Below are 27,066 nucleotides of genomic sequence, written 5' to 3' on the forward strand. Positions count from 1 at the left end.
GGTAGATTAGAAAGCAAATCTGTGTGTATAGACATAAACATATGGGGCAAAGTAGGGAAGGAGAACAAGGGAGAGTTTATACTGTTAGAATTTTTACTGTGGAAATGTATTATCGTAATTTTACATAATAAAAAAGCAAAACATTTTGAAATCGGAGAAGGAAAGATCTGGTAAGCCAGGAAACTTGTAACATATAATTAAATCAAAACAGATGGTAATGATGTTTATAAATGCTAAGGGAGGATTTTTGAAGCCAAGCAGGTATAATAGAGAAATCATAATAGTAAAAATATCCTACAAAAAATTTTTCTAAATTTAGAAAACTCAAGAGTGTGTATGTGTGTGTGATTGTAGATGGTGGAGAAAGGGTGTCCAAAAGGCTTAATTTTGATAAGAATGAGAGGGTTGGGCAATAGATGATCTAGGTAAGGATATATGAATAGTTATTACTTTTACTTAATAATGAAGATATAAAACGTTTAGTCATGTTATAGAAGAGCAGTAAGGTAACAATTAGCACAACTAGAATATATAGTAGGATTTTCACATCAATGAGGGAAAGCTTGACCCAGCCAATGAAAGTAAGGAAAGGATAAAAAACAAAAAACAAAACAGTAAAACCAATAAATTATGTAGTACAATGTAAAATTCACATGGCTTTTCCACATACTGGAAAACATACCCACCAAAGCAAAACACCAAACCTTCAAAATATTTTTGCCTTGTCATCTACTTTTCAGGCCAGTTTCCCTGCAGCCCATTCCGCCAGCAAGGGAAACACTTTGGCGAGAAGGACATTTCGGTGGAAAACTCTTGAGATGTACAGGTTTAAACTCTATAAGCTTCTAACGTACTACAGTGATTTTGAGAGGAAATAGGTAAGAATATTGTTGGTATCGCGCAAAGAGCTTAATTAATACAGTGACATTAATCCTGCTCGTGGGGATTAATCCAAAGAGGAGACCTCCTCAGATCAGTCTTCAATTCCTCTACGAACCCTGGTGTTGGAACAATCACCTGAACTATAAGCGCCACTCAGATCCGCGCATGCTCCTTTGGTGGAGCAGTCTCGTTCTCTCCCAAGTCGGAAGTCCTGTTTGTTGATTAATTACGACAGTCGTAAACTAAGGTTTCGTGACGGCTTCCTAGTTTTACGACGGCAACCACCATGGCGGCTGCCAGTGGTCGTTTTGAAAGTGCAAGAAGTATCGAAGAGCGTAAGGAGCAGACGCGGATCGCCAGGGCCGAGGTGTTGCGCCAGGTACCTCCGTCTTGGCGCTTGGGGAACCACGTAGAATTGTGGGAATGGAGGTTTTCTGGGAGCTGGGCCTCTAGCCTTTCTCCCTAACTCCTCTCTTCTCTCCTCACCTTAGTATCACCTCATCTGGGTTAGAAGTGGGTCTCTCTTTGGGGTGGGGTCTCTCTTTGGGGTGCGNCAGTCGTAAACTAAGGTTTCGTGACGGCTTCCTAGTTTTACGACGGCAACCACCATGGCGGTTGCCAGTGGTCGTTTTGAAAGTGCAAGAAGTATCGAGGAGCGTAAGGAGCAGACGCGGATCGCCAGGGCCGAGGTGTTGCGCCAGGTACCTCCGTCTTGGCGCTTGTGGAACCACGTAGAATTGTGGGAATGGAGGTTTTCTGGGAGCTGGGCCTCTAGCCTTTCTCCCTAACTCCTCTCTTCTCTCCTCACCTTAGTATCACCTCATCTGGGTTAGAAGTGGGTCTCTCTTTGGGGTGCGTGCGAACTCCTGGGTATCTCCCGCCTCCTAGATGCTCCGGCAGGCTGCAGTTGCTCGTTTTCATTTCAGGAAGCCCTGTTTTTGTCCTCTTTTTCTTGTTCACATATCCCGTCACTGATATTGCTGTCCCATAGGCTGCGCACTTTCGAGGGACTTGGCCACTAAAAACGAGTTTCCCCAGAGTATTTCACAGTCCCAGCCCTGTCTCGCTGTGCGTGAAATGAAAACTTTCATTTTCAGGAATATATGTGAGACGCATTGGAATAAATTGTGTTTGACCGTTTCATTCTCCTGTCGCACTGTTGGTATCAGTTCCTGGCTCATTATACATCCTTACTGATGCAAACAAGGCTTGACACAAGAGTCCAAAAAAAATTATACCTCTCGGAAAAAGGTTGAGAAGTACTGTTGTAGTTCTCATTAAGACAGATGCAGAAAGAATGAAGGAAGTAAGTTGTATTGAATTATCTGAAAAGGTGTAAGAAATGTGTCACTGAAGAGGTAAATGAAAGGGAGAGTATCATAGAGTATGTGAGGGTTTTTGTTTTTATTTGTTTGAAGATGGAAGATTTTAAACAGGTTTAAATGCAGATGAGAAGGAGCCAGAAGAGGAGACAGGAAGGAGAAGGCATAAAGATACAGCGAGATTTTAAAGGGAAAGAGTGGGTGATTAACCTTTGACAGGTGAAAGGTCAGTATTGTTCTTTGAGTATGTGTGACATATATATAAAATAAAATATTTTTCACTATTGTCTCTTTAGTACTTCAGGCAGTTTTGGGAGAGAGTAGGGTTTGTAAGTTGTGGTAAATATTACAATAGAGAGATGCATAGAGTTTGAGAAGCCCAAATGAGAGAATGAAGAGGCAGGAACAACCTCCTAGGAAGAATTTACTTTATTTGACTTACTTTATTGGTGAAGCATGAATAAAAACTAGCAATATGATCGTTTGTATTTAGAAAGATAATTCTTCCTGAAGGGTTTTTGGGGTGTGGATAGAGGGTTATGGGCATTGCAGATTGAAGGTATGGAGGTCAGTCACTTACCGATTATAGAAGTCTCAGGCAGTAGCACTGGGATGAAGGGGCAAAAGATTGAAGTCAGACTTTAAGTTGGGAGCATAAGGAAAGGGGAAAACCTACAGTAGGCCCCAGGATTCCGTCCTTGATTGGTGGATCAATTCACTAGAGATTGGTAATGTGATGGTAATGTGGAAGGAGAGGGTTTTCCTTTCCCTTTTCTTTTTTTCTCCTGAAATCTTCCCAAGTGCTTTGGTAGAATCGAATTGCTGTCAAGGGAAAATTGATTTATCAGAACATACATGAAAGTGAGAGCATTTGTTTTACTTTTTTGTGAAAAGCAATTGGATCAGTGTTAATTTTTTCCTCCAACATTTTAGGCCAAAGCCAATTTTGAAAAGGAAGAAAGGCATAAAGAACTTAAACGACTTCGTGGTGAGGATACATGGATGCTACCTGATGTGAATGAGCGGATTGAACAATTCTCACAGGTGAGTACTGACAGGTTTGCTGGTTACTCACCTGTTAGTGAGTACTAACAGGTTTATTTGATTTAAGCATGTCTGACTTTTTTGTACTTAAGTTAATATTGAAGGAGCTACTTTATAGGCTATTTTCAAAAGTTACAGAATGAATATTACATAGTGGGCATTACAGAATAGTTTTATCTCTGGCAAATAATATATTTTGATATTCTGGACATTATGACATTGGACAGATTTTGTTACTTGAATTGGCTGATAGAAAGCTTAGCTTCAAATTTCTGAACCATTTGTACAAGCTGATGCATTTTAAACTTAATGCCATGTTTTTTGTCTTAATTCTTGTTTTCTTTTTTCATAATTTTAATTTATGCTATCTTGTTGTATTTTAAATGGCCTAATAATTTATAAGTTCTTTTGGGGTCATAGAAGGATATGTACACACACACACACACACACATATATATATATATGCACACACATATGTTTGTGTATTTATGTGTTTATTTGATTATATATATCTGTCAAATGAATCTCCAAATAAATTAAAACTTCCCTCGTATTTTCCGAGATCTCATCTCTATGATTAACTTTTTTTATTTATTATTTTCTTATACCATTTTTAATGTATCTTATTGACTATGCCATTACAGTTGTCCTATTTCCCCCTTTATTCCCCTCTACCCTGCACAGCCCCTCCCCCCCACATTCTCCCCCTTTAGTTCATGTCCATGTGTCATAAGTTCTTTAGCTTCCACATTTCCCATACTATTCTTGCCCTCCCCCCATCTACTTTTTACCTACTGTCTATGCTACTTATTCTCTGTACCTTCTCCCCCCTTCTGCTACTCTCCTGTTGCTAACCGTCCATGTGATCTTCATTTCTATGGTTCTGCTCCTGATCTAGCTGTCCTCTTGGTTTGCTTTTGTTTTAGGTGTGGTTGTTAATAACTGTGAGTTTGCTGTCCTTTCACTGTTCATATTTTTTATCTTGTTTTTCTTAGATAAGTCCCTTTAACATTTCATATAATAAGGGCTTGGTGATGATGAACTCCTTGAACTTGACTTTATCTGAGAAGCACTTTATCTGCCCTTCCATTCTAAATGAAAGCTTTGCTGGATAGAGCAATCTTGGTTGTAGGTCTTTGGATTTCATGACTTGGAATACTTCTTTCCAGCCCCTTCTTGCCTGTAAGGTTTCTTTTGAGAAATCAGCTGACAGTCTGATGGGAACTCCTTTGTAGGTGACTGTCCCCTTATCTCTTGCTGCTTCTAGGATTCCCTCCTTCATTTTCATCTTGGCTAATGAAATTATGATGTGCCTTGGTGTGTTCCTCCTTGGGTCCACCTTCTTTGGGACTCTCTGAGCTTCCTGGATTTCCTGGAAGTCTATTTCCTTTGCCAGATTGGGGAAGTTCTCCTTTATTATTTGGTCAGATAAGTTTTCCACTTGTTGCTGTTCCTCTTCCCCTTCTGGTACCCCTATAATTTGGATGCTGGAACGTTTAAAGATGTCCTGGAGGTTCCTAAGCCTCTCCTCATTTTTTGAATTCTTATTTCTTCATTTTGTTCTGGTTGCATGTTTCTTTCTTCCTTCTGGTCCATTCCATTGATTTGAGTCCCAGTTTTCTTCCCATCACTTTCAGTTCCCTGTGAATTTTCCTTCATTTCACTTAGTATAGCCTTCATTTTTTCATCTAATTTTCGACCCAATTCAACCAGTTCTGTGAGCATCCTGATCACCAGTGTATTGAACTGTGCATATGATAGGTTGGCTCTCTGTCACTTTGAAGTATTGGCTCTGGCGCTTTGAGCTGTTCTTCTGTTTGAGCCATAATGTTTTGGTCTGTTTGCACCTGTATTGTATGTGAGGCAGAGCCTTAGGTGTTCACCGGGGTGAGTCAACCCAGTCACTGGGTGGTGGTGCTGTATGTGGGGGCGGGGTCAGAGAGGAAACAATGGTGCTTCTTTATCTCTCTCTTGGATTTCAGTCCCCTCTGCTGCTTCTCACAAGCAAATTGGGCCCTTTTGATGCTGGTTCCTGGGTAGGTGGGCTTGTTTACATTCTAAGATCCTGTGGGTCTCTCCAATAAACTCTCCTGTGAGGGTGGGAGTCTCTCCTGGCATCTCAACTCCTGCAAGTGTTTTCATTCGGTGTTTTCAGGTTTTATTTTCTGGCACAGGGGCCCTGGGCTGTGCGGTCTGTCTCGTTGCCTATTTGTTGCCTGGTTTATCTGTACTTGAATGTGTGTTCACGGTCAGCTAACTGCCTTGTGTGCCTCACTGGGTCTGCTTGTTTCCACCCTGTGCCTGGGGTCTGCTAGCCCTGTGCAGCCTGCGCACCCAGGTGTGCCAACCACCGCTTTTTCTTGCTGCAGCCCCTCTCCACTGGCTGCTGACTCCGTCCCTCTTACTGGTCTGGATGAATGGTTCATTGTCAAGACTTCCATACAGTTCAATTTTCTGTCTGTTCTGGCTGTGTTTTTTGTTTCTAAATCTTTGTTGTCCTTAAATTTGGTTGTGCGGGGAGGCACAGTGTTTCCACCTATGCCTCCATCTTGGCCAGAAGTCAGGTCTATGATTTATTAGTAGTGCATGTATTTTAGAATTGTGCTAAGGTTTTTAGAAGATCTTATTCATGTAGTCATGTTTCTTGTTTCATTTCCTGAAAACTTTAAAGTTTTTTGGAATGTAGATTTTTTTCCTTGAAATACTTTTAATGTAAGTTAAGATTTAAGTTCTTTTTTCTTCAAAATGATTATTTATAGGAACACTCTGTGAAGAAAAAGAAGAAAAAAGACAAGCATTCAAAAAAAGCAAAGAAAGAGAAGAAAAAAAGGAGCAAGAAGCAGAAGTATGAAAAAAACAATGAGTCAACTGATAGTTCATCAGTAAGTATGTACTAACACTAACCAAAGCATCCACTTGACAAAAATTTAGTTTCAAGAATCATGTATGGGAACTTAATAGATAACAACAACTTAAAAAATATTACTAGTAGGGATATGAAAATGTCTGATAGACATCTACTTGGGAAATGTTCAGGGAATGTTAGAAATATAGATCTTAGGTTAAAGAGAAAAGTAAGAAGATGGAGATGAGATTTTCGAGCCATTGCTTTTTGAAGCCATGAGAATAAGTGAATTGTCAAAGGAAACTGAAAAGAAAGAACACCAACAATGAGGAGCCAAAAAAGAGGTTAAGTAGAGGTGGTTGGGAAGTTAAGAGAAGCAGGGAAGAGTAGTGCTTTACAAATAAGGAAGTTCCAAGATGTTTGAAAGTCTGTTACCCGTATTTGCTTTTTCATAGAAAAAGAAATTTACATTTAAGTCTTTAAAGTATTATATGTTTATATATTTATCTTTGGGGCCAAAAGAAAGAGAATGCTGGGCCTGCTCTGTCTCTAGCTGGTTCTGGGATGAGCAGACTTACAAAGGACGGGAAGGCAGGCCAACCCTTCAAACTTGTTTCCAGGAAGAAAGAGGTATGCTGTGCTTCCGGAGCAGTGAGCCAGAGATGTTAGGGATAATTGGTCTCTGAGGTGTGATCTTCAGAGGCTGTGCTTTCAGGTGAATCACCATATTCCAGAGTCTGGCCCTCTTGTAGTGTCAGAAAGTAAAGTTTTGGCAGCATGCCCTGCGATGATAGTTCGCTCATGAAAGCCTATCTTATGAGAATGCAGTGTATACATTCAGAGTGAGAAGTACAGCTGGGTTGTTTTGTCAAGTAGCCAGCATATTTTGTAATGGTAGGAACATTTAAATTATATAGGAAAAAATGTTTTTGGAGTAAAACTCAGGGCAAATACAGTTCAAAAATCTTAAAAATGAAAAGAAGATAAAGACACTGTCTTCACATTTGTGGGTTTGGGTTGTGGGCTCCATGGAGAAATTGATAAAAGTAAGTGATCCTTTCTTTAAAAAGAAATTAATGTACAAAGTTATTTATTTCTGTGGGGTTTACAAGACTTCCTTGAGTTTGTGTGGTTCACAGGCTAAGAACTACCATCCCCTGGGGCTAGAGCTGCCAGGCTGACGAAACATCATGTCCTTTGGTTAGGGATGTTACCTTGTGTTAGAAACACATCCTGTTTTTTGTTCTTTCCTGGAGATGTAAGTTTTTTTGTTGCAACATATGATATGTACATTTATATATTCCTATTAAGTTGTATACCACACTTTTTTTAGGGAGAATAGTTTGAATGCCTGCTCAGTACCCATACTGAAGTGAATTTAGGAAGGAAAGAAAAGCCTATATTGACAGTGAAGGGAAGGAAAGATGGAAGGATAGTTAGAGGAACATGTGTATTTGGGTGGGTCTCTTTGAGAAAATATTTTTAGGGAAAGAAGGATAAGTAGTGAAGAGAATGACACCTGTGGATTAGCAAGACCCCAGGGGAAAAGCTTTGATCCAGAGTAGCATCCTCTGAGCTAGGAGGGAAGTTGTAGAGATGGGCACAAATCAGGTAAATGAGGAGGAATGGAGGGAAGGGGAGCAGATTATTGGCTGTGTTTCTGCTGTTCCCCGTTTTGTGGAGAAGATAGAAGCATCTGAGTGGATAATTTGGGAGTGGAAGTAGGATGGAAGGATTGGGGAAATAATGTAAATTTGAAACAACGTTGCTTCAGCAGTAAAGGAGAAGCAAATGAATTGCTCAGTATATCTTGACTTTATCAAGGTCTCCATTTTTTTAACGCCAACTTTACTAAGGTATAATTTACATATAATAAAATGCTTCTATTTAAAGTGTACTATTTGGTAACTACATCTGTTTAACCCTGTCTATTAAGGTACCCTCCTCCCCCACTCTGGGAATGGGCAACCATATATTTGCTTTATGACACAATAGACTAATTTTACTTGTTCTAGAATTTCATATAAATTATTCATATAATGTGATCTTTTTTGTGTTGGGTTTCTTTGGCTCAGTATAATATTTTGCACTCAGGTATGTAGTTGCATGTTATCAGTAGTTCATTCCATTTTCTATATTTTAGTGTATGAATATACCACAATTTGTTTATCAGTTTGCCTGTTGAAAGTCGTTTGGGTTGTTTTTTTAGCTTGGGGCTTTTATGAGTAACATTACTGTGAATGTTTGTACAAATCTTTTGGGGTACATGTTTTTATTTCTCTTGGGGAAATGTCAGGACTATTTTGGTAGGACTATTTTACACTCTTATCAGCTGTATGAGATGACAGTTCCAGTTATTCTGAATTCTTACCAACACTTGGTATTGTCAGTTTCTGTACTTTTGACCATCCTACTGTGTGTAGTAAATTTCATGGAAGTCATCCCTGAAGATCAATGATGATTGTAAAGCATCATTTTAAGTCTTTATTTGTCATTCTGTGTTTTCTGTTGTGAAATCTAAAGTGTCAATTACTTTCTTTTCTCATTATTCTTTCTTAGTTATTGCTTTTGGAATCCTAATCTTTTCACATCTCAAGGTTGTGCAGGGGATAGGGTGAGGAAAGAGAGGGAGAAAAACAACAATGTGTGATTGTTCTTGTGTGCCCCCTAATGGGGACCTGGCCTGCAACCCCGGCATGTGCCCTGACTGGGAATCCAACGAGTGGCCCTTTGATTTGCAGTCCTGAGCCCAGTCCACTGACCTATACCAGCCAGGGCAGCAGCATTTTTCTTAATGAGAATTCTGTGGACATTTTTATTTCTTTCTTCCATGTATAATTTTTTGCTCTGAATGCTTTTTCTTCACCATCTTTTTTTCTTCTTCTTTTAAAGCAGATCATTTATGATGTGTCTTGATACTGTTTTCTTTGTATTTCTCTGCCTTGGGTTCATTGTGCTTTTTTGATTTATGAGTTTATAGTTTCCATTAAATTAAAAACTTTCTGGTAATTGTTTTGTGAAATGTTTTTTCAGTGTCTTTATTTTGCTAGTCTCCTCAATATTGTCCCATAGGCCACTGAGCCTCTGTTCATTTTCTTTCTGCGTTTCAGTTTGGATAGATATGATAGTTATGTCTTTAGTTTCAAGTTCACTGTCCTTTTCTTTTGTAGCATCTAGTTTGCTGTTACCCCATTCTGTGATGTTTCCATTTTTGGTATTTTTCATCATTAGACATTTCAGTTGTGTCTTTTTTATATCTTCAAATTGTTTCATTATTATGTTCATGTTTTTCTTTCCTTCAGCATATTTATAATAGCTGTGTCAAAGTCCTAGTTTGACATGCCATTTTCCCTCTTTTTTTGTTCTTTTTCAATTAACTGCTTTTCCTTGCCTTTAGATCACGTTTTTCTGCCTTGAATGTCTAGTAAATACTAGTTGGATACTGAACCTTGTGAAAGTTATATTGTAACTGCTGGATTTTATTAACTTCTTTGGGTGTTGAGTTTTCTTTGGCATAGAGTTAGTTACTTGTGGATTAGTTTAATCCTTTTAAAAGCTAGTGTTTAAGTTTCCTTAGTGTATATCTAGAGTAGCCTTAACTCTAGAGCTGACTTAGCTTTACTAGCATGACATGCTAAGGCATGGCCCTTGTGGGTTTTCTGCTGATTTTCTTCGGTATTTAAAATGTATCTATTCTGGTTCTGGGAATTGTTCTGCTTATAGCTCTTTAGTAATTGTTCCTTGAATGGTAGTTATTCTTTGCAGGGCTTTGTGGACTTTGTCCTAAGCATGTTCAGTCTGGTATTCAATTAAAGACTAGGGTGGTGGGAGGTCTCCTATGCAGGTTCCTAGAACTCTTTCTCCATATAGCTCCCTTTTCATGGGTACTGTCTCAGCCTTCATAAAGTTAAAATTCTGTTTCCTTGGCTCAGTGAGGTAGTTGTATTTGGCTTGAGTTATTTCTCTTGTGCCATGGTCTGGAAAGTGCCACTAGGAAGAAGGCAGTAGAGATTGTAATTGTGGTGTTCATTTCATTCATTTCCTTTTTCTCAGGATCATAGACCTGCACTAAGACTCCAAAACAATTATTTCATATGTTTTCTATTTTTGTTTCTATTTCTATATTTTTAGTCTGATGGCATTTATTTTGTCATGGACAGAAGCAGAAATCCTCAGATACCTTTGACTTATTTTTAACTTGAAGTACTTTCTGTCTTGGTTCCATATTCTAGGTTTTGACTGTTAGGCTTAGAGGTTAAGTATGATGGCTACATGGGAGAAGGAGAGCCTGGGAGCTATGATAGGTCAGGGGGCATACTAATAATGGTTTATGAGTTCCAAAGGTAAAATGGAGGATTGAAACTAAAATTGGCAAGAGAATGAGGTCAGCATGGGGAGAGGGCATTTACTGAGGAAATGATGCGTGGGCTGAGACTTGAAGGATGAATAAGAGTTAGCCTGGCATTTAAAGGGGTGTGCGGCATTTCATGCCAGAGGAAATGTAAGAGCAAAGGCATCGGAGTATGAGATAACATGGGGTATAAGTGTATGTGAAGTATGTATCTAGACATTATTATAAACACTTTAATAGCATTAGATTCTAAAACAAGAGGGGAGTGAGTGGAAATGAAACTGTAAGAGTTGATAGAACCTTGTTAACAAAAAGCTGGCTTTATTCTGTGGTCTCCTAGGATAGACATCTACTGTCTTGTTCCTCCATCACCTTTATAACATTGTCTGTTAATCTAGATCATAGGAAAGAGGGTATCATCTCTTTCTTAACTTCCAGAAAGTCTCACACAATACTTTAATTTTCATCTCATTGGACACTTTTGACCCGTGCACTGGCTTGCAGTGCCTACGGTGTCATGGATGAGACATAAGACAAATTCACATGGACTACCAAGTCCTATGGAGGAAATGGGGCGGCACAGCTACTCCCTCAAGTGGGGAGCGCCTCAGAATGGCCTGGCCACCCTCTCAAGGGGAGAGCATCTGACCCTTGCCTAGACAGGCTTTTATTAGTTTTTTTATGCAGGAGTTCAGGTACAACTTATTAGTCATTGTCAGGCACTAAGGATCAAACAGTAGATAGCATACATAGAACTATTAGGGCTTCTTTTGAGTCAGGGTCTATCAGCTAAAAGGCTACAAAACTTTGGGAAAACAAACTCATTTTCAGCCCGGGGCCTTTATCATTTAACTAAGAGCATTCATAGCAAAGCAGGCTTCACAGGATTTTACATATCCTTTCTCAGGCCTGATCACCTGGGGAGCCCACCCTTTCCAGCACAGGGCTGTACCACCCTCTGTCATTGTTTCAGGCTTAAGAGGAGGCAGATCGACAAGGAATTTTTGGAGACTTCTCTCAGACTCAGGGGAGTCAGGCTTTCAGGCTTTGTCAAAGCTGAGGGGCGAGGGTCCCTCACCCCGTTTCTTCATAGCCCCCCAAGTCCTTTCCTGGGACCTCCATGTGATTGTGCCTGTCTTAGGTCAATCCTCCCTTGAGGAATTTTACCTGCCATTGGCTAACTGACCAAGTACTGGAGGCCAGTTATGGGAAAAGGAGCAGAAACGGAGCCCCTGCCAGGGAGATAAGCTTTGTCTCCTTAGTGGCTTATGGTCTGAAGATTGCTCACTCAGCCTTAGCTGTGGGGGGTTTACAGCTCCTGAAACCAGGCAGGGCAGCTCCCAACATATGTTATTATAGCCTTCACTTTCCAGCAAGGGAGACATTATGTTTCTAAATAAAATTGGGTTCTACTGGTGGGAAAGAGGAGGAGCAACTGGCAGCCTTTGTGACAGGGAGTCACAGAAGAGGAGTACTGTGGTCAGACGTGCCCTTCTTTTATGCTAAATGTGTTCAGGGTGGGGGGTGGAGAAGGAAGGGGATCAGGGAAGACTGGAGAACAGGAGACTAATTTGGTTCTTACAGTTGTCTGGGTGAGACGTGAGAAGGTTTGATCTAGGGTTGCTGCTTTTTCAGAGTAGAGAGGAGGAGATATGTATTAGTTGGCACTCAGGTACAGGTGACGGAAACCAAACTTAAAGTGGCGTGTACGATTCATTTGGACTACAGAGTCGCATAGGACATCTAGGAATGCAGTTGGGCTTCGAGAATAGTGGGAATTAAAGTCATAAGTGCTTTTATGAGTTTTCTTCCAGTCGGATACCATGTGACCTAGGCAAGTACCCGGAGCTCTTCTTATCTGTAAAACCAAATTAATATTTCATGTTTTTTTAAGGAGTCAGCATGATAATAATATGTGAAAATACTGATTGTGATACTTAATGTGGAAGAGGTGATTAATATATCTGTTGAAAAGAAAACCCCAAACCTGGCATATTGTTTAGCGCATAGAGGATGCTGCTAAATACCACTTTATTGATTGAATAATCTGTTATTTAAACATAGTAAGTGCTTTCCAGCCTAGATGTTAACTGAGATCTCTGCATTTTTACATCTAGAGGAATTTCATAGTTGAAACTTTGAGGCAAGCTCACTTAGTTGGGTACTGTTTTCTTTGTCCTAGTTAAGCAAAAATGTCAGTACTGGTTGATGTTGGTAGGATCGATAGCTCTGTGGTGAAGTGAGCTCTTTATCCAGCAGTTCTGATCTTCGTGTTTTGCTTTCCCTTGGTTTGATAATAAACTACTAAAAACATAGGAATAATATTATTGGGGCTTTGTAAGTTTATTCCTAAAAAAAAGAGTTCACATGTACTTTCTTCACATTTCTCAGTGTAATTTTTTAAAGGGGAAGGAGAGTGTATGAATTTTGTCTAGGAAGCTGATTTTCTGCTGTTTCACAACAGCACAAAATTTTTATATGAAAGTGTGCAAATTGGAAAATTTACTTATATGATAAAAATTCTTAGAGCTCTGAAGATGAATGGGTTGAGGCTGTTCCATCCCAGACTCCTGGCAAGGAAAAAGCCTGGAAACTGAAAGATGAAAAGTCAGACAGAGAAGATACCAACCAAGGTATTCAGGTAAGCCACCTGATTTTTAACAAAGAAGCGTGAGCTTATAGGTGTAGGTGAATATTAAATGAACGATTATTGTAATTTCTTATGTAGAAAAACTAGATTTTGAACACAATATACTTTGTGAATAATTTTGTCAGCAATGCTGTTTACTGAGACTTTAGATTCCCCTTCTACTTCCCTGAGAAAGTGAGTGCTTATCTCCGTTAGGGTCCCTCTGGAAGGGTTCCTCCCTCTGGTTCCTGGTGGAGAAGTAGGACTTCCCCCGTGGATACTTGAAGCCTTTACTGTTACCTTTATCTGCCCTTTCTACAGTGTGTAGAGTTCAGTCCCAGTTTTTTTTTTCTTCTCCTCATGTCATAATTTTTGTAGCAAGCTTATAGTTTGATGGTTCCCAGGTTTCGGGTTACTGTTCATATGCCTGCGGAATAATGCTGTTTATACACTATTAGCCACAGGGGGGGAAGGAAGCTGAAAAGGAACTAATGTTATAGTGGCTGTTGAGTGTCAGTCTGGGTGCCTTAAACCTCCTTTCTTGTTGCCCCTTAAAACAGTCCTGAAAAGCATGGATTTTATTTCATTTTATAGGGGAGAGAATAAGACTGAGACTAAGAAACTTGTTTCACATTATATAGTCATGTGGGGTTAAACCTAGATTTGAGTGCCTCTTATTATTAAGTACTTAGTGTTAAGTTTGATTTTAGATCAAAATGACTTTTTTTTAACAGAGGGATGAATGGATGACTCTTGATTTTATGTCTGTTAAAACTGTGTCATCATCATCACTCAGAGCTGGAAAGGAAACTGTAAAGAAAATAGAGCAAGAGAAGGCCCAAGCACTTGAACAGGTAAGATTCTGAAAATAGTTTAACTTTCTAATTTGCCTTAATAAACTGATAAGACATTTATTCACATGCAGTTTTACTTGTAAGATGATATTATTTGTTTGTGGTATTTAATAAAAATTAGTAAAAGCAACTATGACATATAAGTTCTTTTAAAATAAGTTTCCTGTAGGAAGTCATTTTAAAAATGTACTTGATTTATTAATCAAGGGCATACATAGTTAATTGGGTTTGGTTTGTGGCCTGGATTCATGAAGGTTTGAACTGTCCTGCTTGTGTGGTTTGGAAATCTTTAAGGAAAGAATTTATTTGAAAGTATCTTCGGTCGATAGTGCCTGGAGTGCTTGGCAGCGGTGAGCACCAGTCCCTTCTGAAGGACTGCACTGTCACCTTACACAGCGTAAGTTCCCAGGAGTAAGTTCTGCGGACTGCATGCTCATCATCTAAAGTTGAAAAGTACACAAAAATACCAGGGTGGCCCATGAATAAGAGCCATCTGAAACTATGAACAGCAGGATCAAACCTGTAAAACCTTTATCTGTTAGACTATTGAGTAGTTTTGTACAGTAACAGGTATAGAAAGTATGAATAAAACATTTACTTAGAAGGCAGATTTGAGAAAGAGCAAATAACAAAGAAATGAAAATTATTACAGTTGAAATTAGAAATTCAGTCATTGTTGAACAACAGATTGAATCGAGCCCGAGAGAATTAGTGATAAAGAAGAGTCTTTAAGAGTTTTCCTTGGGTGAAGCATGGAGGGACTAAAAAATGAAAAATATGAAAGAGTTATCATAAGAGTCTTGTGATCAGTGTTGTTTCTGTTTTTATTTCCTGCAGTTTAATTTTAGTTCTGAAAATGTAGGTGTGGTTAATAGTATTGGCTTATAATTAAGCAGCTCTCTATATGAAACATTGGAAGCTAGGGGTTTTAGAATATCTCAACAAGTTCTGTAAAGTGTCTTTGTCTCTGAGTCAGATCTGAAGGAGCTAAGACTCGTGCTAAAAGGAAAAGTGGGCAGTGGAGCGAGAAAGGGGAGCTGCCCTCTGAAGTTGGTTTCACCTATTGCCATTACATGCCTGCTCCTTAAATAATGCTCTGCTGTGCGTGGGCATTGACAGTCTGCTTTGTTAGTCCTCGTTGACTCGGGGTCTTTTGTTTTGCTGTATTCAAGCCTGTTCTCCATATCAAACAATGGAACATAGTGATCTCTTAAATGAAATCTCTTAAATGAATATCTTTAATAGATTGAAATAACAATTATTTTTCTTAGAAATACTTTCAATAAAATGGCTTTTGTTTCCTAAGAATATGATACTTTTGTGCTCATCATAGCAACTTCCCAGCTTTGAATTTCAGGCTTTCTAAATTAATATATCTTTCCTTACAAATTCTTCTATGAACTTGTGGTTTTATTAAATCATCATCTAATGATTTGCTCATTGGCTATGTGGTTTTTGTCTTTTGCATCTGTAACTTTTTCATTCCTGTTGCTACTGCTCTAGTTTGAATGCCACTTCTTAGATGTCTGCCTTCCCTCTCTGAGCCTTATTTATTTCATCTCTACTGCAGTTGAGTTAATTACGTGTAATGAACTGAGGACAGTCCCTGGAACTCAGAACCATGTAAGGTTAAATGTTATGGTTCAAGCCCTAATTTACTCTTTCTTACCTGGGCAGTTATAGTCACCTCTTTGTTTTCCAGCACCCTACAACTAATGTTGGGTTGTTTTTCAAAGTGCAGTTCGGTCATAGTGTTCTGTATAGGTGTCTTCAGTGATTCAAGTTACAAAGAATGTATCTGTGTCATTTCTGATGTTTCTTTTCTGGTGGAAGAAGCTCCACTAGTGGTATTTCATGCCACCCTCTTTTCTCATACTGTTCTTGAGGGTGGGTGTGGAGTAAATTACCTGTTTTGAATTTGGAGAGAATAAACTAGACATGCTTTGCTTAGTTCTGCCTTTCCTGCTTGTGGAACATGAGGTCTGCAGAGACCGTGTGGGGAGTGAGGTGAGGTGGGGATGGTTCAGTGCATCTGTACCTGGGAAAGTCTGCCTCGTTGTTGGGGTCAGTGAACAGGCCCATTTGACTTTAACTGAAAGGAAAGTTCTCTTCCAGTTAAGCCTTCATCAGCAATAAGGTAATTTGCCTTTTCGCTCCCATGTTTCTTACTGTATTTTTCAAAAAACTTTTTCAGTCCTGGGTTGGAAAAAAAGTGCAGCATTTATTGTTTTACTTTAAAGGCTCCCCCAGAAGCTGCCTGCAGTTGGAGTCCATACACATTAGTTTGGCTTCTTTCTTTTAGGTAATTCGTACCTCCGCCAAACCAGGTTAATTATTTTCTTTCGTATTTCTCTGTACATTTCTGTCTCTGAATTCTTGTTCATCTGTTTTTTTTCTGAGTGAATTCCTTCTCTGTGTTTGCATCCTCTTTATCCTTCCAGGCCTGTCTTGATATAGACTGTAAAATTCTTCCTATTTCCTTTGACTGAAACAAATTTCTTCCTTTTTGTTTCCATAGCACTTTATTTTTTCCTTTCCCGTATAGTATTTGCAGTTTTCTGTAAAGTACTGTAATTTAATAGTTTTAATCCTATTATGAGATTATAATTCCCTTATGAGATTATAAACTTTTTGAGAAACCGTTTTGTTTATATTTGTGTTTTCCTTAGCAGCTAGTGAAGAACTCTGCATATGGTGGTGCTTTTAAAATATTTTGTACACTTGAAATTGTAGAAGATTTATTATTCTTTACCCCATGATGTTACATTGTTGCTAACTGGATTTAGTTCTGAAGTTCATAATTTGTCATTTTTGATTTTTGCTTCAGTAAGAATTCCAGTTGTTGTATGCAGAAGTAAACCGCTGAGACTAGTGACTGAGGCTAGCCAGTTTTCAGATATCTGCACATCAGCTTGAGTGTGTTGGTCCTTGCATGTCATCATATTCTTAACACATGATGAATACTTGGTGTGAGAAAAAAATGGCCCTAGCCTTAGAACCCAATGTTAATCCTTGTAATGGGAGTGGGGACAAAGTGAAAATAATGGGAAGCAGTCTAAAATGATGGCCCTTAACGAAAACTTGATATGAAGCATGTTGCTTTATGTCTCTTCTTGATTTTGATGTTTCTTTTGTTTTCTGTGCTATTGTTTTTCAAAATGTGGATCGTGAACTTAATTTATTAAAATCAGTATTTAAAATATAAGGTATCAGCATGTATTTCGTGCAGTAAAGATACATTTTGTTTCCTTAGTTGAGGAGGCAGACACGTGCACACACACACAACCTCTCTTTGGGTCAAGGTCACAAAAAAGTTTGAAAACCAGTGCTCAAGATTATGTCTGGGTTCTCTGGGCCTCTTTATGCCCACATTGTGATGTATATAAACTGTAGACCTATAGTGCAAACCTATAGAATGAGTCTGTAGCATTGAAGAGATGCATACCAACTTTTCAGTGGTTTCTTTACAAGCAAGAGATGACCCCAGCCCAGTGCTTGGCCTTGTGTGGTAAGACTGGCTTCATTCTCCTGTTTCATCAGAAGCACTTTTAGCGTTGATCTTATGTAAATTCTGCTTGCACATAGAGTCCAGTAGGCCTGTGGCTTCAGTTCTGCTTATTACTTCTTTGCATTTCTGTTCTGTTCTGGGCTATAGAACTATTTATCTTTTTTTGAACTGAAGTGTGTTTTGTATTTTGTGTATCTTTTCTGTTTGTCCTGAGCAGGGGGGTTGTGATGATTGGAACTTTAATGAGCCATTTTGACTAGAAGGCCTGAGAACATTGTAGAGATTGATTGATGTTGATATGTTTTATTTCTATTTCACCTTTTAATCACTGCATAGTCTTTCATTGTCTATGACATACTGTAAATATTTATTCCTTTAGGATATCTGTAAACATCTACTTTGTTTGCTGTTTTTCATTATTACAAATAGTGCTATATGAAGGTCCTTATATATAGCGTGGGCAAAAGTAGGTTTTACAGTTGTTAGCATATGAAACAAAAATAAAGTTTATTCTTCTTATTTATTTATTTATTAATTATATTTCCTACATGAATAACTGTAAACCTACTTTTGCCCCAGTCTGTATTTTTTTCTCCTGCACATGTGCAAATTTCTCCCTGTGCATATCTAGATGTAAAATTGCTGCTGTATGTATGGTATGCACCTATCTTTTACTAATATTTTAAAAGAGATTATAGCCATCTATACTGCTCAAACAATGTGTGTTCTTTTACCTTAGTATTTGTATCACCAAACTTAAACATTTTTGTCATGCTAATTGATAGGTGAGAAATGGTATTTTATTGTTTTTATGTATATATCTGCCTGTTTTCTAGGAGAGAGGTTTTTGTTTTTGGTCATTCAGATTTCTTCTACTATGAACTGTTCATGTTCTTTTGCTTACTTCTCTTCAGTGTCCTTTTACTTGCTGATCTGTAGTAATTCTTTACACACTCGGTCGTTTTCGTTGCTGTAGTTTTAGGTCGCGTCTCAGTTTGTCTAGCCTGTCGTCAGCTGTCCTCCTCGGTCTGTAATGCCAGCCCTTTCATCCTGCTGATGCCTGATGTGTATCTCTGAGTGTCTAGATAAGACCATGGGAAGAAATTCCTTGATTTTAAATACCATGAGATATTGTAGAGATGACAGAATCTTTTTTAGTCCAAAAGAAATCAAATCCCATGGTTTTGCTTATCCCTCTAAGTTAAGCTTTAACTTAAATTTTGCCCTTTGACGATGTACATTTTTTTGTCTGTCATATTTCTTTTTGATAATGTAGTTGATCATGTCATTGGAAACTCACATTTAACTCTTTCCATTCATCTAATTGCCATTATTAATTCTAATAATTGCTGTTATTGTCACATTTTCTGACCTCCTGAAGTCAAGTTAGGAACCCCTAGTATGTTATTCCACAGTACCCTGTACCTTCATAGCACTTAATGTATTGATATTGCTTAATGGTCTCTCTCCTTTCTCTAGACCATAATTTCTTTATTGACCAGGACTGTGCCTGGCTTATTCATTGTAGCCCCAGTGCCCGGCATAGGCTTGGGACACAGGAGGCACGTGACTTGTGACTAGGCTACCATTTCTGATTTTTGCTACCATCTTCTGACTGGATCCCTGCTGCTAATCGTTAAAAAAATTTTTTTTATTGTTTGATTTTTAGAGAGAAAGGAATAGGGTTGGGGAGGGAGCGGGCAAAGAAGGAAAGGGGGGTAGAGAGAGAGAGAGAAGGAAAATATTGAGAGAGAGAGATTGATTTATTGTTTGACTTATTTATGCTTTCATTGTTTGATTCTTATGTGTGCTCTGAACTGGGATCAAACCAGCAACCTTAGCTATTGGGACAGTGCTGCAAACTGACCTACCTGCCCAGAGCCTCCTGCTTCTAACCTTGCTTTTCTTTACTCTGTCTCCTCTGAAACAAGTTTGCTGTTTGTGTAATACAAAGCCAGTCTCTCTTATGGCTCACTGTTTCCCAGCATAAAACCTTAACAGCAGTTTAAAATGGCTTATGTGGTCTAGTCCCTGGTTATTGAACGACCTAGTCTCTTAACCACTGTTTGCTTCTGCTACTAATTACTTTAAGTTCCCTGAAAGTGACGTTTTCACTTTTCTCTGGGGTTTTATGAGCGTGCTGTTGTTCCTTTTACCTGGAGCACCTCTGTGCCTTTTCCTCCCACAAAAGAAAATTTGGCTGATTTCTGCTCATTCTTAGGTCTAACTGCACATATTGCTTACTCTAGAAAGCCTTTAATCCTTCAGTGTGAGAGGAGTTTGAATTATGTGTGGCTTTAGAACTCTGTACTTTTATAAAGCATTTGTCATTTACTTGTTTGTTGTCTGTATTCTTATAAGCTAGCAAGGACAGAGTTAGGCATATTGATTTTTGTGTCTTCCGTATCTAGCACTGTTCTGATGCATACTATAGGCATTTAATGGAAGCATTGGATGAATGTTATTTAAACATTATTTCCTGAAAGTTGCGAAAGAGTGTCTTAAGAATGTTTTAACTATTTGTGCCAGGTTACAAATAGTTAACAGATATATTATTTATTAATACATTTTATGGTGGGATTGTTTCTAAATTACAACTTATGAAAATGTTTTGTTCTAGTCCAGGCTGCAGGAAAGAGAATTGAATCCTTACTGGAAGGATGGTGGGACAGGTCTTCCACCAGAAGACTGTAATACGTCATCAGTTACGAAAGGTATCTGTATAATTTTGTTGTAGCTACACAGGCATTTCTTAAAACTTGGTATTCTGACGGCAGTGAACTGAGTTTGTGGGTAGATTGGCAAGATGCATTATAAATTTAAAAAATGCTTAATAATCCAAATCAGATTTTAGGATGTAGTAAATCTAAATTTTATCATTGGTTATATTAATATTACTGTTTGATGCTATAATTTTGATCAAGTTCATGATTATTTTTGTCTATATTTTCAAAACAACTTTTTAAAAAATTTTATTTTAATTGTTGTTCAAGTACAGTTTTCTGCCCTTTACCCCCATCCCAGCTCACCCCCCCAAGTCTTCTTCACCTCCCTACCATCTCCACCCCCACCCTTATTATTGTCCATGTGTCCTTCATACTAGTTCCTGCAAACCCTTCCCCCCTTTCCCTGAAACTCCCTCTCTCCCTTTGCCCTCTGATCCCTGTCAGTCTGTTCTCAATTCAGGTTCTTTGATTATATTTTGCTTGTTTGTTTGTTTTGTTGTTTAGATTCCTGTTAAAGGTGAGAGCATATGGTATTTGTCTTTCACTGCCTGACTGATATCACTCAGCATAATGCTTTCCAGTTCCATCCATGCTGTTGCAAAGAGTAGAGCTCCTCCTTTCTTTCTGCTGTGTAGAATTCCATTGTGTAAATGTACCAGTTTTTTGATCCATTCATTTACTGATGGGCACTTAGGTTGCTTCCAGTACTTGGCTATTGTAAATTGTGCTGCTATGAACATTGGGGTGCATAGGTTCTTTGGATTGGTGTTTCAGGGTTCTTAGGATATAATCCTAGCAGTGGAATTGCTGGGTCAAAAGGCAGATCCATTTTTAGTTTTCTGAGAAAATTCCATAGTGTTTTCCATAGTGGTTGTACCAGTCTGCAATCCCACCAACAATGAACTAGGGTCCCCTTTTCCCCACAACCTCTCCGACACGTGTTTCTTGATTTGTTTATGATAGCCATTCTGACTGGTGTAAAGTGGTATCTCATTGTGGTTTTAATTTGCATCTTTCTGATGGCTAGTGATGCCGAGCATCTTTTCATATGTCTCTGGGCCCTCCATGTGTCCTCCTGGAGTGGAGTTGTGTGAGTTCTTTATATATTTTGGAGATCAAACCCTTGTCCGAAGTATCATTGGCAACTATGTTTTCACATATAGTTGGCTCTCTTTTCCTTTTAATGCTGTTTTCTTTAGCCATGCAGAAGCTTTTTAATTTGATGAGATCCCATTTGTTTATTCTTTCCTTTATGTCTCTTGCTTTAGGGGACATATCTGTGAAGATGTTGCTGCGTGGAGTGTCTGGGATTTTTCCTGCCAATGTGTTTCTCTAGGACTTTTATGGTGTTACAACCTATATTTAAGTCTTTTAAAGAGCTATTCTTTCTTCCCCTTCATAACATGCTTTTACCATTTCCCTTTCCCACATTGTGTTTTCATAGAAAAGAAAAAAGATAGAAAGCTTATGTCCGTCAGAAATTCAGATCCCAAAGTTGAAATTAGTTTTAAGAAGTTATCTGCACTTTTTACTGCATATGCAGATAGTGTTGTCTTTCTGTTTAGACCAGTGTTAGAGCTGAAATGGTTAGGCACTTAAAAGTGTTATAAATTTAGTATTGACGTATGTAAAGGTGATGTGGTATCACAGTTTAGGACTTTGACTTTCTAGGTAGGGTACTTGGGATTAGACCTTTGCATTTCCACTTACTAGCTTCATGATTTTGGCAAGATTTCCTGATCTCTCTGAGTCCAGTTCACTCATCTGTAATAGGGACTAATGATAGTACCTACCATATAGTTATTGTGAGGATCAAATGAGAAAATCTGTTGGTACAGTATCTGGAATATGGTAAATATTTAATAATGATGATGTCAAATTACTTTCTATATGATTAAATGTTTTGGGGAGATTTTATCAACTTTTCTTTTTTGGTAATGATAGAGGTGCCGTGTTTTTAAATCATTAATTCATTAATCTTAGGTTGTCTTTATTTAGACAAAATTAAGTGGAAAAGAAAGTAAACTTCTTAGCATCCATATACAATTATTTTAAATTATATTTTAGTAATGGGAATATTTGTACATTTTAAAGTATACATGGCACATTTACATATCAGCTTATTTTCACAGCAACCAGATAAAGATAGTAAAGTAGACATTATTGTCCTAACTTTATAGCTCAGGAAACCAAGGCTTAGAGTAGCTCGGCAGCTATTTGCTTATAGTCTTGTGAGTAGTACTAGAGCCCAGGTTTTCTGATTTCTAGTCCAGGGTTAGTTAATCTAGATTCTTCATGAGAAGACTATGTTTGTTGCCATGTAGTTACTAAATACTTGCTCACAGAACTCTTTTATGTTTCTGTTATTTTTGTAGATTCTGTTCCCTCTATTTTTTTGATTGTCTTTTAGAATCTTGAGTTGGAAGAAATTTCAAAGGTGGTTTAAATATGCTGTCTTACATTACACATAAACAGAGATTCAGAGAAGTCAATGACTTAAGTTCTTTTGAACTACTTAGTAGCAGCAGCAAGACTAAAAATCTAGGTTTCTGAATCTTTTAAGTTTATTGCTATAGTTATATTACCCTGTCTTCTGAGAATAATGGGGAGTGCAGCACTGATTCATTTCATCGTATATGGTCTATAACAATGTAACTTTTAATTATGATGGAAGCATACTTTTTTTCAGTCTCTTAATTTCTGATTTATAAAAATAATTTTAAATACAGGTATATATTAAGTGTTGTGTACCAATGAATTTCTTACAACTATTTGATATATGTTTATCTTAGCACAGAGGATTGGGGCTATGTTTCATTCATGTTTTTGCTCCCTACTTTGCATAACAAATTTTCATACTCATAGTAAATTTCATTAAATATTTGTTGAATTGAATTTCATGATTACTTATGCTGCAAATTGGTATATTTATTTGCTTTTTAAATATTAAGTCTGGTTATTTATCTTTTAAAAAATATTGTATTTTTGCCATCTCTAATAAAATTAATAAGACTATTGAAATAGAATATAAACTGACTGAAGGCAACATTATAATTTTTTTTTTAAAGATTTTATTTATTTACTTTTAGAGGGGAAGGAGAGAGGGAGAGAAACATCAATGTATGGTTGCCTTTTTGTGCATCCCCTGCTGGTAGTTAGCCTGCAAGGAACTGGTTTGCAACCCAGGCGTGTGCCCTGACTGGGAATCGAACTGCGATCGTCTGGTTCACAGGCCCGCGCTCAATCCACTGAGCTACGCCAGCCAGGGCCTTGAAGGCAACATTATTATATAAATACTTCTGAAATAGTGGATTTTACTCATGTCTAAATTGACTGAGAATTTTTATTCTTGCTAGATTTCCATAATTGTCAACAGTGATTTTATTTATTTATTTTTTCTTTTCTTTTTTAATTTTTTTAAAAATATATTTTATTGATTATACCATTACAGTTGTTCGATTCCCCCCCTTCATTCCCCTCCACCCGCACACTCCCTCCCCCACCATTCTCCCCCCCCTGTTGTTTATAACCATGTGCCTCAAATTCTTTAGAATCTATATTTCCCCCACTGTTCTCACCCTCCCCCCTATCTCTTTTCTACCTACCATCTATGCTATTTTCTGTACCTTCTCCCCCCTTCTCCTCCTCCCACCCCCCTGTTTCTAACCCTCCATGTGTTCTTCATTTCTATGGTTCCACTCCTGATCTAGCTGTCCTCTTGGTTTGCTTTTGTTTTAGGTATGGTTGTTAATAACTGTGAGTTTGCTGTCCTTTCACTGTTAATATTTTTCATCTTCTTTTTCTTATATTAAGTCCCTTTAGCATTTCATATAATAAGGGCTTGGTGATGATGAACTCCTTGAACTTGACCTTATCTGAGAAGCACTTTATCTGTCCCTCCATTCTAAATGAAAGTTTTGCTGGATAAAGCAATCTTGGCTGTAGGTCTTTGGATTTCATGACTTGGAATACTTCTTTCCAGCCCCTTCTTGCCTGTAAGGTCTCTTTTGAGAAATCCGCTGACAGTCTGATGGGTACTCCTTTGTAGGTGACTGTCCCCTTATCCCTTGCTGCTTCTAGGATTCTCTCCTTCATTTTAGTCTTGGCTAATGTAATTATGATGTGCCTTGGTGTGTTCCTTCTTGGGTCCAACTTCTTTGGCACTCTCTGAGCTTCCTGGATTTCCTGGAAGTCTATTTCCTTTGCCAGACTGGGGAAGTTCTCCTTTATTATTTGTTCAAATAAGTTTTCCACTCGTGGCTGTTTCTTTCCCCCTTCTGGTACCCCTATAATCCGGATGTTGGAACGTTTAAAGATGTCCTGGAGGTTCCTAAGCCTCTCCTCATTTTTTTGAATTCTCATTTCTTCATTCCTTTCTGGTGGGATGTTTTGTTCTTCCTTCTGGTCCATTCCATTGATTTGAGTCCCAGTTTCCTTTCCATCACTATTGGTTTCCTGTGCATCTCCCTTCATTTCAATTAGTTTAGCCTTCATATGTTCCTCTAATTTGTGACTATAATCAACCAGTTCTGTGAGCATCCTGATAAACAGTGTCTTGAACTGTGCTTCTGAGAGGCTGTCAATTTTTTGGTTGCTTAGAGTTATTGGCTCTGGGACTTTGAGTTCTTCTTGCACCATCTTTTGGGCTGTTCGTGCCTGTTATGTAGCAGGATCGGAGCCCTAGGTGTTCACCAGAGCAGGGCAACTCGGTTGCTGGGTTGTGATGCTGTATGTGAGGGCGGGATCAAAGAGGACCAATGGTGTCCCGTCTGCTTCCTCCCGCTGTGGCCCCCAGAGGTGTGGCAGCTGCCACCGTCACCGGGGCCCCTGTGTTTCGTCCCACTGCACGTGAGTGTGCCAACACCGTCAGCCCTCGCCCTCTGGGGCCTGTGTGGTCCGTCTTACTGTGCGCGAATGTGCGACCGTGGTCAGTCTGCCCCACACCCTGACTGGGTCTGGGCCACTTGTGTGCCTAGGTCGGGGGATCTGTCCTGCCTGACCCTGCTCCACTGCTGGCTCCGCCCCTCTTACCGTCCGGGTTGAACGGTTAGTTGTTGTCGGATTTCCGTATACTTCAATTTTCTGTTCTTTGGCTGTGTCTTTGTTCTCCAAACCTTTGTTGTATTCATACTTGGTTGTGGGAGAAGGCACAGTGTTTCCACCTACGCCTCCATCTTGGCAGAAGTCCAGATTTTTCTTTATGCATATCAAAAGTATAATCTGTATAGAAGAAAATATAAGTGACTTAATAAAGTTTGTTGAAGGCATTCAGATTTTCATAGTTGGTAATCATGACTAACATAGAATAATTTGAGTTAATATACATTTAAGCATTATCTATAATTTCCTTATTTCTTTTTGTGATATATGGAGATAGTTTCTCCCCCTTACCCCCATGTATGTACCTTTGTTTCTTATTTATTTCTGGGAATGCCTTGCCTTCTCTTACCTTTGTTTAATGAATCTCAGTTCATTTTTTTAAGCCTGGTTAGTGAAATTTTTTCTTACCTTTCCTTTAGAAATAATCCTCTCTTTTCAATAATTCTTTATATCTTTTTTGTAATAGTTGGCCAACATTATCTCTGTTATTACTTATATCCTTTTATCCTCATTCTTTTAGATTGAAGTTTTTTGAGGATAGTTTTATTTATTTTTTCTTTTTCATAGTCACAGACCTCTGAACTTTGCATATGCAGGCACTCAAATATATGTTAAATTTAAAATACACTTATGCCTTTTATGTTCAAGAAGAATATTCAATTTTATACTTCAGAAGTGATTTTATAAGCAATATATATTAATACTGTTATATCACATGAAAAGAATAACTGACATTTAGTATTGAAATGTGGTTTCAGTAATAGAAGATGGTGGATTAAGCTGGCTAAGGAAGTCTTATCAAAGAATGAAGGAACAAGCTGAGAGGCAAAATAGAAATTTTGAAGACATTGTAGCTGAAAGATATGGGGTGAGTATTCATATTAAGGAGATCGTTTGTTAATTTCAGAGTTATATGGAAAATTGTGTCCGTTTTTAAAAAGTTTTTGAAATTAATGTGTTTAACTTTGTGTTTTGTACCATGAAACACTTTTACTTTGATTTTTTATTAATTTTTTTTAAAGATTTTATTTATATACTTTTTTAGAGAAGGGTAGGGAGGGAGAAAAAGAGGGAAACATCGCTTTGTGGTTCCCTCTCATGCAACCCCCACTGAGGACCTGGCCTGCAACCCAGGCAGGTGCCCCTACTGGGAATTGAACTGGCAACCCTTTGGTTTGCAGGGTGGCGCTAAAGCCACTGAGCCACACCAGCCAGGCCTGATTTGGCATTAAATTTTAAATCTATATACTGTTAAAACCATTTTTCTGCTTTTCCTTTATTATGTAATCTTATGTCACAGTATCAATATAAAATTGAAGTTATGTACCTGTTTGATGTAAAAATAACATGTTTTCATTGTGAGGAAAGCCTCCATTGTATACCTCCAGAGATAACCACTGTTGACATTTCGATTTATATTTTAGGCTTTTTCCTCAGAGTTTTTGTTATGTTCCAGAGTTTTGTAATATAACTTTTTTATTTTAGAATATATGTGTTTTTTAAAACAATAGAACCATGCAACAGTACATGATATTTTAAGACCAGTTCTCCTATTCACCATCTGTGAATAATCTTTCTGTTTCTGTAGTTACCTGATGTCTCTCTTTTTTTTTAATTTCCAGAAGAAGCAGGTTTAGAAAGTAGTAAGAGTTTGAAAAAAGAGAGAAAAACTATCCTTTAAGGTAATCTTTGTGAACATTTTGATATACACATTTTTTTAGATAAAAATAAATTGTTTTGTTAAGGAGATAGTTCATAGAATATATCCTGGCTTTCAGAATATATAGATGGCTTTGAGAATATCC

The 27,066-nt window shown here is 38.1% G+C and overlaps 1 protein-coding gene across 4 annotated transcripts in view; it reads left to right on the top strand.

Moving 5' to 3' along the window:
- The first annotated feature begins 1,133 nt into the window (after positions 1–1,133).
- The window catches only part of CWF19L2 (CWF19 like cell cycle control factor 2), a 110,588-nt gene continuing 84,655 nt past the window's right edge, over positions 1,134–27,066 (top strand). For 2 of the 4 annotated variants that reach the window (XM_037047726.1, XM_037047728.1), the window contains exons 1-7: positions 1,479–1,583; positions 3,138–3,248; positions 6,008–6,130; positions 12,972–13,085; positions 13,808–13,927; positions 20,056–20,149; positions 26,014–26,129. In XM_037047726.1, coding sequence (XP_036903621.1) covers positions 1,491–1,583; positions 3,138–3,248; positions 6,008–6,130; positions 12,972–13,085; positions 13,808–13,927; positions 20,056–20,149; positions 26,014–26,129 — 771 coding nt within the window. In that variant the 5' untranslated portion in view covers positions 1,479–1,490. Of the gene's footprint in view, positions 1,262–1,478; positions 1,584–3,137; positions 3,249–6,007; positions 6,131–12,971; positions 13,086–13,807; positions 13,928–20,055; positions 20,150–26,013; positions 26,130–27,066 lie in introns of those variants that run through there. The other 2 variants (XM_037047727.1, XM_037047729.1) reach the window with 2 other exon arrangements.

This window comes from Sturnira hondurensis, unplaced genomic scaffold, assembly GCF_014824575.4.
Source record: "Sturnira hondurensis isolate 20B ecotype Veracruz unplaced genomic scaffold, ASM1482457v3 Scaffold0006213, whole genome shotgun sequence".
NCBI classification, from domain to species: Eukaryota; Metazoa; Chordata; class Mammalia; order Chiroptera; family Phyllostomidae; genus Sturnira; species Sturnira hondurensis.